Raw genomic sequence first — 11,033 nt, forward strand, 5'->3', positions numbered from 1 at the left:
GCCCCTAAAATCCCCATTTTTGCCCCTAAAATCGCCGTTTTTTTCACCGATTTTCCCCGTTTTTTCGCCCAAACCGAATTTACAATTTTCTCTATTTCCGTTTTTGCCCAAAATCGGGGTTTTTTGCCCCAGAACGTTGCTGTCCCGCCGCAGCTCCCGGGAGAAGCCCCAGAACCCCCATTTTTGCCCCTAAAATCCCCATTTTTGCCCCTAAAATCGCCGTTTTTTCGCCGATTTTCCCCATTTTTTCGCTCAAATTTAGTTGATATTTTTCTCTATTTGTGTTTTTGCCCAAAATCGGGTTTTTTTTGCCCCAGAACGTCGCTGTCCCGCTGCAGCTCCCGGGAGAAGCCCAGAACCCCCATTTCTGCCCCTAAAATCCCCATTTCTGCCCCTAAAATCCCCATTTCTGCCCCTAAAATCCCCATTTTTGCCCCTAAAATCGCCGTTTTTTCACCGAATTTCCCCGTTTTTTCGCCCAAACTGAATTTATAATTTTCTCTATTTGTGTTTTTGCCCAAAATCGGGGTTTTTTGCCCCAGAACGTCGCTGTCCCGCCGCAGCTCCCGGGAGAAGCCCCAAATCCCCATTTTTGCCCCTAAAATCCCCATTTCTGCCCCTAAAATCGCCGTTTTTTCACCGATTTTCGCGGTTTTTTCGCTCAAACTGAATTTACAATTTTCTCTATTTCCGTTTTTGCCCAAAATCGGGTTTTTTTGCCCCAGAACGTCGCTGTCCCGCCGCAGCTCCCGGGAGAAGCCCAGAATCCCCATTTCTGCCCCTAAAATCCCCATTTTTGCCCCTAAAATCGCGGTTTTTTCACCGATTTTCGCGGTTTTTTCGCTCAAATTTAGTTGATAATTTTCTCTATTTGTGTTTTTGCCCAAAATCGGGGTTTTTTGCCCCAGAACGTCGCTGTCCCGCCGCAGCTCCCGGGAGAAGCGGTCGCTGCTGCAGGCCCGGGAGCGGGTGGGGGAGGGGGCGCTGCCCCCCCCCCCTCAGCCCCCCCGGAGGGGGCGGGGCCGAGAGCGAGGAGAGCGAGGGGGAGGGCCTGAGGGGGAGCCCCGCCCCCAGCGCGGGGGTGAGAAACGGGCGGGGAAATGGCGGGAAAATGGGGGGGAAAATGGCGGGAAAATGGGGGGAAAATGGGGGGAAAATGGGGGGGAAATGGGGGGGAAATGGGGGAAAAATGGGGGGGAAAATGGGGGAAAAATGGGGGGGGAAATGGGGGGGAAATGGGGGAAAAATGGGGGGGGAAATGGGGGGGAAATGGGGGGAAAACGGGGAAATAACTGGGAAAAACGGGGGGAAATTGGAAAAATGGGGGGAAAAATGGGGGAAAATGGGGGCAAAATGGGAAAAATGGGGGAAATGGGGGGGGAAAAGCGGGAATTTGGGAAAAACACGGGAATTGGGGGAAAATGGGGGGAAATGGAAAAAAAGGTAGAATATGGGAAAAATGGGGGAAAAACCGGGAAATAACCGGGAAAAACGGGGGAAAATGGGGGGAAAAAGCGGGGAAATGGGAAAAATGGGAGAGAAATGGGAAAAATGGGGGAAAACGGGGAAATAAACGGGAAAAACGGGGAAAATGGGGAAAAACATGGGAAAAATGGGAAAAATGGGGGAAAAAACATGGGAAATCGGGAAAAATGGGGGGAAATGGGGGAAAAACAAGGGAAAACAGGGATAAAACACAGGAATTTGGGGAAAATGGGGAAAACGGGGGAAAAACAGGGAATTGGGGGAAATGGGGGGGAAACAGGGAATTGGGAAAATTGGGGAATTTGGGAGAAATTGGGGAATTTGGGGGGGATTAGTGTGAAAAAAGGTGAATTTTGGGTGGTAAAAGGGGAATTTGGGGGAGGAAATCGAATTTTGGGGTTATTTGGGGGGATTTTGGGATTATTTTGGGGTGATTTTGGGGGGTTTTTTTGGGCTATTTTCGGGGGATTTTGGGCTGATTTTGTGGGGATTTTGGGCTGATTTTGGGCTGATTTTGTGGGGATTTTGGGGTTTTTTTTGGGGTGATTTTGGGGGGTTTTTTTGGGCTATTTTCGGGGGATTTTGGGCTGATTTTGGGCTGATTTTGTGGGGATTTTGGGGGTTTTTTTGGGTTATTTTGGGGGGATTTTGGGGTAATATTGGGGGTTTTTCTTGGGTTATTTCGGGGGGATTTTGGGGCTCTCAGAGGGGGCGGGGGTCTCTGACTGCCCCTCCCCCTCCTCCCCCAGACCCCCCCGAGGCTCCGCCCCCCAACGGCCCCGCCCCCCCACTGCCGGTAAGGCCCCTCCCCCCTCCCTCAGCTCGGGGCAAAGGGGCGGGGCCCGGGCGTGGCCCCGCCCCCACCGCCCCCCCCAGCCCCCCCCCGGGGCTCTCTGCAGGTCCGGCTCCCTGGGGGCGTGGCCAGGCCCCGCCCGGGACACGCCCCCCCGCCCAGGCCCCCGCCCCCCGTGCGCCGCTCCGCCTCCTCCCCGCGCCTGCAGGCCCCGCCCACGGTGAGGCCCCGCCCCCTTTTGAATAAACCCCGCCCTCAGTTTTGGGGCTGGGCCACGCCCCCTCACGGCCCCTCCCCCCGCAGGGTCCGGAGCCCCCCGGCCGCCCCTCCCCCACCCAGAGACCCCCCAGGTGAGACCGGGGGGAGGGGCCGGGGGGGCGGGGCTTTGAATGGGCGGGGCTTGAACCAGGGGAGGGAATGGTCAAGGGGAGGGGCTTAAAAGGGGAGGGGCTTTAAATTGGGAGGGGCTTAAAGGGGAGGGGCTTAAGGAGGAGGGCTTTAAAAGGGGGAGGGGCTTAAAAGGGGGAGGGGCTGATGCTGCTGCCCCTCCCCCACAGCCCCGCCCCCGCCCCGCCCGGAGCCCCCCGGGACCCCCCCGAGCCCAGGGTGCGCAGGTGAGGCCCCTCCCCCACCCCAAAAACCCCCCCAGGACCCCCCAAAAAAACCCCTGGGACCCCAAAATCCCCCCTGGGACCCCCAAAATCCCCCTGGGATCCCCAAAATCCTCCTTGGACCCCCAAAATCCCCTCTGGGACCCCTAAAATCCCCCCTGGGACCCCCAAAATCCCCCCTGGGACCCCCAAATCCTCCTTGGACCCCCAAAATCCTCCTTGGGACCCCCCCAAAAATCCCCTCAAATCCCCCAAACTTCCCCAAAATCCCTGGTGACCCTAAACCTCCCCAAATTTTGCTTTTTCCCTGCCCCAAAATCCCCTCCAATTCCCCAAACCGCACCCAGAATCCCCATTTTTTCCCACCAAAAATCCCCGTTTTTCTCCATAACTCCCCAAAATCCCCATTTTTTTCCCCAAAATCCCATTTTTCCCCCCAAAATCCCCGTTTTTCCCCCAAAATCCCCATTTTTCCTCCAAAATCCCCATTTTTTCTCCCATAACTCCCCAAAATCCCCATTTTTTCCCCCAATCCCCCCAGGCCGTTCCAGCCCCCAGCCCGGGATGAGGAATCGGAGTCGCAGCGCAAGGCCCGGAGCCGCCTGATGAGGCAGGCACGGAGAGCGACCCAGGTGGGACCCAAAATCACCGGAATTCACCCCAAAACCTGCCCCAAATTCACCCCAAAAACTGCACTAAAAATACCCGAAAACCAGCCCCAAAACTGCCCCAAATTCACCCCAAAAGCAGCCCCAAAACTGCCCTAAAATCACCCCAAAACCTGCCTCAAAATCACCCAAAAACTGCACTAAAATCACCCAAAAACTGCAGTAAAATCACCCCAAGAAACAGCCCCAAAACTGGCCCAAATTCACCCCAGAAACTGCCCCACAACTGCCCCAAAATCACCCAAAAAACAGCCCCAAAACTGCCCTAAAATCACCCAAAAACTGCAGTAAAATCACCCCACAAGCAGCTCAAAAACTGCCCCAAAGTCACCCAAAAACTGCCCCAAAACTGCCCTAAAATCCCGCAAAAAACAGCCCCAAATCTGCCCTAAAATCACCCAATAAACTGCCCCAAAACTGCCCTAAAATCACCCAAAACCAGCCCCAAAACTGCCCTAAAATCACCCCAAAAACTGCCCCACAACTGCCCCAAAATCACCCAAAAAACAGCTCAAAAACTGCCCTAAAATCACCCAAAAACTGCAGTAAAATCACCCCACAAGCAGCTCAAAAACTGCCCCAAAGTCACCCAAAAACTGCCCCAAAACTGCCCTAAAATCCCGCAAAAAACAGCCCCAAATCTGCCCTAAAATCACCCAATAAACTGCCCCAAAACTGCCCTAAAATCACCCAAAACCAGCCCCAAAACTGCCCTAAAATCACCCCAAAAACTGCCCCACAACTGCCCCAAAATCACCCAAAAAACAGCTCAAAAACTGCCCTAAAATCACCCCAAAAACTGCACTAAAATCACCCAAAAACCAGCCCCAAATCTGCCCTAAAATCACCCAAAAAATGCCCCAAAACTGTCCTAAAATCACCCCAGAAACTGCCCCAAAATCCCCTGAACTCACCCCAAAACCAGCCCCAAAATCTCCCAAAAATCACCTAAAAAACCGCCCTAAAATCACTCCAAAATCACCCCAGAAACTGCCCCAAAATCACCCCAAAACCTGCCCCAAAATCACTGCAAAAACACCTAAAAAACTGCACCAAAATCCCTTGATCTCATCCCAAAATCCACCCCAAAAGCTGCCCCAAAATCCCTTGATCTCACCCCAAAATCCACCCCAAAAATTGCCCTAAAATCCCTTGAAAAACACCCCAGAATCTCCCAAAATTCCCCCAAAATTCCCCAGAATTCCCCAAATTCCCCAAATTCCAACAGAATCACCCCAAAATCCCCTTTAGGATGCAGTGAGGCCCCAAAATCCCCCAAATTCCCCCCAAAATGTCCCAAATTTCCCCCAATTCCCCCCAAACCTCCCCGGTGACCCCAGGGCGTGACCCTGACGGAGCTGAGGGCGGCGGAGCAGGGGATTGGCCGAGCCGCCGAGGGGCGTGGCCAGGAGCAGCCAATCAGGGACGAGGGCGGGCGGGACCAGGCCGTGAGTGCTTGGGGCGAATTCGGGGAAAATTTGGGAAATTTGGGGGATTTTGGGGAAATTTGGGGGAAATTTGTGGGAAAATTTGTGGGGATTTTGGGGAAATTTGGGGGAAATTGGGGGAAATTTTGGGGGAAAATTTTGGGGATTTTGGGGAAAATTTGGGGGAAAATTTGTGGGGATTTTGGGGAAAATTTGGGGGAAATTTTGTGGGGATTTTGGGGAAATTTTGGGGGAAAAATTGGGGGTAAAATTTGTGGGGATTTTGGGGAAAATTTGGGGAAAATTGGGGGTAAAATTTGTGGGGATTTTGGGGAAAATTTGGGGGAAATTTGGAGGATTTGGGGGAAATTTGGGGGGAAATTTGGAGGATTTTGGGAGATTTTGGGGGGAATTTCGGGGAATTTGGGGTCTCAGGGGGTCCTGGACGGGATTTTGGGGAGAATTTATGGAATCTTGGGGAATTTGGGGTCCTTGGGGAGGTTTGGGTGAGCATTTGGGGAATTTTGGAGGGAAATTGGGGAAATTTGGGATAATTTGGGGGATTTTGGGGGGAATTTGGGAGATTTTGGGGGTCCTGGGTTGGGGCATTAATTTTGGGGAATTTTGGGGGGGGGTCCCGGGGGGGATTTTGGGGGGATTTGAGGGGATTTTGGGGATTTTGGTTTTTTGGGGATGGTTTTGGGGATTTTGGGTTATTTTAGGATTTTTGGGGGGCATTTGAGGGGGATTTTGGGGAATTTTTGGGGATTTTGAGAGAATTCATTTTTGGGGGGGGGGTCTCCCCTCCCCCCTCCCCCAGGACCCCCCCCGGCTCCCCGCCCCTCCCCCCCAGGTGCCCCCAGGTGGCTCCGGCCCCTCCCCCCCACCCCGGACCCGGAGACCAACGGGGCCGAGGAGGCCCCGCCCCCACCCAGGTACGGGGGGGATTTGGGGGGAATTTGGGGGAATTTGGGGAATTTTGGGGGTCCCGGGATGATTTTGGGGGGGGTCTCACCCCCTCCCATCCCCCACAGCCACGCCCCGGCCCCTCCCCCCAACGGGCTCCGCCCCCCGCCGGCCCCCGCCCTTCGATTACCAACAGGTGAGGGGGCGGGGCTTGGGGAGGGGGCGGGGCTTGGGGATGGGGCGGGGCTTGGGGGGGGGCTCACCGAATTTGGGGATTTGGGGGAGAATTTTTGAGAATTTGGGGGAATTCGGAGAAGTTTGGGGGGAAATTTGGGGATTTGGGGAGGATTTGGGGGGAGTTTAAAGGGATTTGGGATGGTTGGGGCAGATTTTGGGGGGGTTCTGGACATTTTGGGGAATTTGAGGGGGGATTTCGGGGAGAAATTTGGGGGAAAATTTTTGGGAATTTGGGGGGGGGTTTAGGGGGTAATTTTGGGGGTAATTTTGGGGAGATTTGGGGGTAATTTAGGGGGTAATTTTGGGGGGTAATTTTGGGGGGATTTTGGGGGATTTAAGGGGTAATTTGGGGGGGTAATTTTGGGGGGATTTTGGGGGGGGATTTTGGGGGATTTGGGGGGATTTAGGGGGGATTTAGGGGGTAATTTTGGGGGTTATTATTGGGTGATTTTGGGGGTGATTTTGGGGGGATTTAGGGGGTAATTTTGGGGGGATTTAGGGGGTAATTTTGGGGGTTTTGGGGTGATTTTGGGGGGATTTGGGGGTAATTTAGGGGGGATTTAGGGGGTGATTTTGAGGGGATTTTGGGGTAATTTAGGGGGTAATTTTGGGGGGATTTTCGGGGTAATTTTGGGGATTTTGGGGCTCTTCAAGGTCGGGGGTTGAGCTTTGCCCCTCCCCCACCCCGTGCCCCTCCCCCCCACACCCCGTGCCCCTCCCCCCCACCCCGTGCCCCTCCCCCCCCAGCTGTTCCAGGAGCTTTGGGTTGAAAACGAGCGGATTCGGGAGCAGCTGCAGGAGGCGGAGCTGGCGCTGACCCAGAGCCGGCTGGAGCTCGAGAGGGTCACGCAGGTCAGGGGTCACTCAGGGGTCACTCAGGGGTCACTCAGGGGTCACTCAGTGCCCTGGACCCCTCACCCTTTCCCCTTCCCCCCCCCAGCGCCAGGAGCGCAGCGCGGAGCGGCCGGCGCGGCTCGAGCTCGAGAGATTCGTGAGTGTCCCAAAAACGCCCAAAAAACACCCAAAAACACACAAAAACCACCCAAAAACACCAAAAACCACCCCAAAACACCCAAAAAACACCCAGAAACCACCCCAAAACCACCCAAAAACCACCGCAAAACACCCATAAAACACCCCAAAGATCCCCCAGAACCCACAAAAAAACCACACCAAAAACCACCCCAAAACACACAAAAGACACTCAAAAACCACCTAAAAACCACCCAAAACCACCCCGAAACCACCCTAAACCACCCAAAAACCACCCCAAAACACACAAAAAACACTCAAAAACCACCTAAAAACCACCCAAAAAACCACCCAAAAACCACCCAAAACCACCCCAAAGATCCCCCAAAACCCACCAAAAAAACCACCCAAAAACCACCCCAAAACACACAAAAACCACCCCAAAACACACAAAAAACACTCAAAAACCACCTAAAAAACCACCCAAAAAACCACCCAAAAACCACCCCGAAACCACCCCAAAGATCCCCCAAAACCCACCAAAAAAAACCACCCAAAAACCACCCCAAAGATCCCCCAGAACCCACAAAAAAAAACAACCAAAAACCACCCCAAAACACACAAAAAACACCCCAAAAAACACTCAAAAACCACCTAAAAAACACACCCAAAACCCGCCTCCACCCTGCCCTTCACGTTTACCCCACTCTTACCTCACGTTTCCCACGCTTTCTCCTCAGATTTTCTGCCTTTTCCCCTCACGGCCGCTGCCATTTTGCTCCCCTCACGTTTTCCCGCCATTTCCCCTCACGTTTTCCCGCCATTTTCCTCTCACGTTTTCTCGCCCTTTCCCCTCAGTATTTTGCCATTTTTCTCCTCACATTTCCCTCCATTTTCCCCTCATATTTCTGCCATTTTCCCCTCACGTTTCCCACCCTTTTCTCCCCTCACATTTTTCCCCCATTTCCCCCTCGTGTTTCCCTCCATTTTCCCCTCACGTTCACCGCCATTTTGCCCTCACAATTCTCGCCTTTTCCCCCCTCACAATTCTCTCCACTTTCCCCTCACATTTTTGCCATTTTTCTCCTCTCCTTTCCCTCCATTTTCCCCTCACATTTCCCTCAATTTTCCCCTCACTTTTCTTACCACATTTCCCCTCACATTTCCCCCCTCATGTTTCCCTCCATTTTCCCCTCACAATTCTCTCCATTTTCCCCTCATAATTCCCTCCATTTTCCGGTCATATTTCCCCCATTTTTCCACCATTTCCCACCACTTTTCTTCTCACGTTTCCCTCCCTTTCCCCCCTCATGTTTCCCTTCTTTTTCCCCTCCCAATTCTCGTCCTTTTCCCCTCACATTTTTGCCATTTTCTCCTCACATTTCTCACCACTTTTCCCCTCACGTTTCCCTCCTTTTCCCCCTCACATTTCCCTCAATTTTCCCCTCACTTTTCTCATCACTTTTCCCCTCACATTTCCCTCTCTTTTCCCTTCACACTTCCCCCCTTTATCCCCTCACATTTCCCGCATTTTCCCCTCTCATTTTTGCTGTTTTTCTCCTCACATTTCCCTTAATTTTCCCATCACGTTCGCCGCCATTTTCTCCTCACATTTTCCCGCTCTTTTCTCCCCCTCATTTTTCCTTCCCTTTTCCCCTCATATTTGTCTTCATTTTCCCCTCACATTTCCCTCTCTTTTCCCTTCACACTTCCCCCCTTTATCCCCTGACATTTCCCACATTTTCCCCTCACATTTTTGCCATTATTCTCCTCACCTCTCCCTCCATTTTCCCCTCATGATCGCCGCCATTTTGCTCCCCTCACGTTTTCCCGCCCTTTTCTCCCCTCACGTTTCCCTCCATTTTCCCCTCACATTTCTCCCCTTTTCTCCCCTCACATTTCCTTCTTTTTCCCCCATCATTTTCCCCTCACATTTCCCTCCATTTTCCCCTCACATTTCCACATTTTCTCCTCACCTTTCTCTCTCTTTTCCCCCTCACTTTTCCCTTTAAATTCTGCCCTCATTCCCCCCAGGAGCGCCGGGCGCTGGAGCTGAAGGCGGCTGAGCTGGAGGAGGAGCTGAAGGTGATTTTGGGGCAGTTCTGGGTGATTTTGAGGTGGTTTTTGGGGTGGTTTCGAGGTGATTTTGGGGTGGTTTCACGGTATTTTTAAAGTAATTTTTGTGGTGATTCTGGGGTAGTTTTGGGGTGATTTCAGGGCAGTTTTGGGGTGTTTTTGAGGTAGCTTTGGGATGGTTTTGGGGTGACTTTGAGGTAACTTTGGTGTGGTTTTGGGTTGATTTTAAGGTAGTTTTGGGGTCATTTCAGGGTGGTTTTGGTGTGGTTTCAGGACGATTTTGAGGTAATTTTGGTGTGGTTTTGGGGTGATTTCACAGTAGTTTTTGGGGTGATTTTGAGGTAATCTTGGTGTGGTTTTGAGGTAGTTTTAGAGTGGTTTTTGGGGTGTTTTCAGCATGGCTTTGGTGTGGTTTTGGCATGTTTTCCAGGGCGGTTTCAGGGTGATTTTGGGGTGGGTTTGGGGCAGTTTTTGGGGTGATTTTGGGGCGGTTCTGACCCGCGGCCGCTCCCCAGGCCCTGTCGGACCTTCGGGCCGACAACCAGCGGCTGAAGGACGAGAACGCGGCGCTGATCAGGGTCATCAGCAAACTCTCCAAATGACCCCAAACCCCCCCAAAAAAACCCCGCAAAACCCCCCAGGACCCCCCCCCAAATCCGCCCCCCATCCGCCAAACCTCCCCCGCGCGGGGGGCGGAGCCAAACGCGCCAGGGGCGTGGCCAACAGGAGTGGGTGGAGCCGATGCCAAGGGGGCGTGGCCATAGCGGGGGCGGAGCCAAGTTAATTGCACTGAGGTGAAAGCTGCCAAAGGGGTGTGGCCAAAAGGGGGCGTGGTCTGTGTGCGCCAGGCCCCGCCCCCCACCTCTCCCCGCATGCTCTTCGTCCAATCAGACCGCGGGGGGCGGGGCCTCCTCGCACCCCCGCCCCTTTTGCCAACCCTGCCCCTCCCCCCCCCCCCCCGCGAATATTTTTGTGAAAAAAAAAAAAAAGAGGAAAAATGAAAAAAGATGAAATAATAAATAAAGGAAATCCGTGGGGGAGGGGTGCACAGGAGGCGTGGTGTTTTTATCTTTTTTTATATTTTTTATATAAATATATTGGTAGAGCTCTGTAGGTACAAATTCCCCTCCCCCAGCCCCGCCCCACCCCCACCCTGACCCCCTCCCCCACCCACCCAAAACTCCAACCTCGGTTTTTTTTTGAGGTTTTTTTTTTTTTTTTGGTTTTTTTTTTTGTGTTGGTTGGGTTTTTTTTTTTTTTTGTTTCTTTCTTTGTTTTTCTTCTTTTATTCTGTCCAAAAAAAGCTTTAAAAAAAGAGAAAAAGGGGGGGGGGGTGGGGGAGGGGGGGGAGGGGGGTAGGAGAAGAGGGACGGGGGGGGGGGAGGGGGCGATTTTACCCTGCAAAGAGACGAGTGGGGGGAGGGGAAAGGGGGGGGGGGAGGGGGGGGCGGGGGGGATGGGGCGGGGGGGAAGGGGGATGTGGAAATAAATTAAATACGAACCAAAAAAGGGGAATTTGAGCAGCGCAAAGAAGACCCAGGGGAGGAGGAGGAGGAGCCGTGGTGATGATGATGATGGTGATGATGAAGGCGGCAGCGGCGGCGGCGTTGGAGCCCCCCCGAGCCCCCCGGGCTGGGCGTTGGGTGGGGGTTGTTGGGAGCCCCCTCCCCAATTTTTTGGTTGGAACTTTTGGGGGGGTTTTTTTGGGGGGGAGCTCCGTGTGCGGCGGCGGCGATGGGGGCGTGGCGGGGGCGTGGCGGGGGCTCCGTTCTGGGCGGGGGCCGCGGCCCTGGGGGGGGTCCCTCCGGGGGGGTCTCTCCGTCCTCCGTGGGGGCGGGCGGGGGTCCGGGGGTCTCTG

General features: G+C 53.6%; 1 protein-coding gene across 3 annotated transcripts; it reads left to right on the top strand.

Annotated features, from left to right (window-relative positions):
- Positions 1-803: 803 nt before the first annotated feature.
- Positions 804-10,228, top strand: LOC139587022 (protein phosphatase 1 regulatory subunit 12C-like). Of its 3 annotated transcripts, XM_071420842.1 has the most exons (13): positions 804-1,081; positions 2,235-2,281; positions 2,362-2,498; positions 2,582-2,628; positions 2,836-2,892; positions 3,431-3,521; positions 4,898-5,005; positions 5,805-5,919; positions 6,019-6,086; positions 6,875-6,979; positions 7,068-7,118; positions 9,134-9,184; positions 9,691-10,228. In XM_071420842.1, exons 6-13 carry the CDS (start codon positions 3,495-3,497, stop codon positions 9,775-9,777), a joined length of 612 nt encoding a protein of 203 aa, XP_071276943.1. In that variant the 5' UTR covers positions 804-1,081; positions 2,235-2,281; positions 2,362-2,498; positions 2,582-2,628; positions 2,836-2,892; positions 3,431-3,494; the 3' UTR covers positions 9,778-10,228. The 3 variants fall into 3 exon arrangements, with proteins under 3 accessions (XP_071276943.1, XP_071276942.1, XP_071276944.1); XM_071420841.1 differs by having other exon boundaries at positions 2,235-2,498; XM_071420843.1 differs by lacking the exon at positions 2,836-2,892 and having other exon boundaries at positions 2,235-2,498.
- Positions 10,229-11,033: the final 805 nt, after the last annotated feature.

This window comes from Agelaius tricolor, unplaced genomic scaffold (assembly GCF_023055355.1).
Source record: "Agelaius tricolor isolate 1412-34295 unplaced genomic scaffold, bAgeTri1.0.p SCAF_166, whole genome shotgun sequence".
NCBI classification, from domain to species: domain Eukaryota; kingdom Metazoa; phylum Chordata; class Aves; order Passeriformes; family Icteridae; genus Agelaius; species Agelaius tricolor.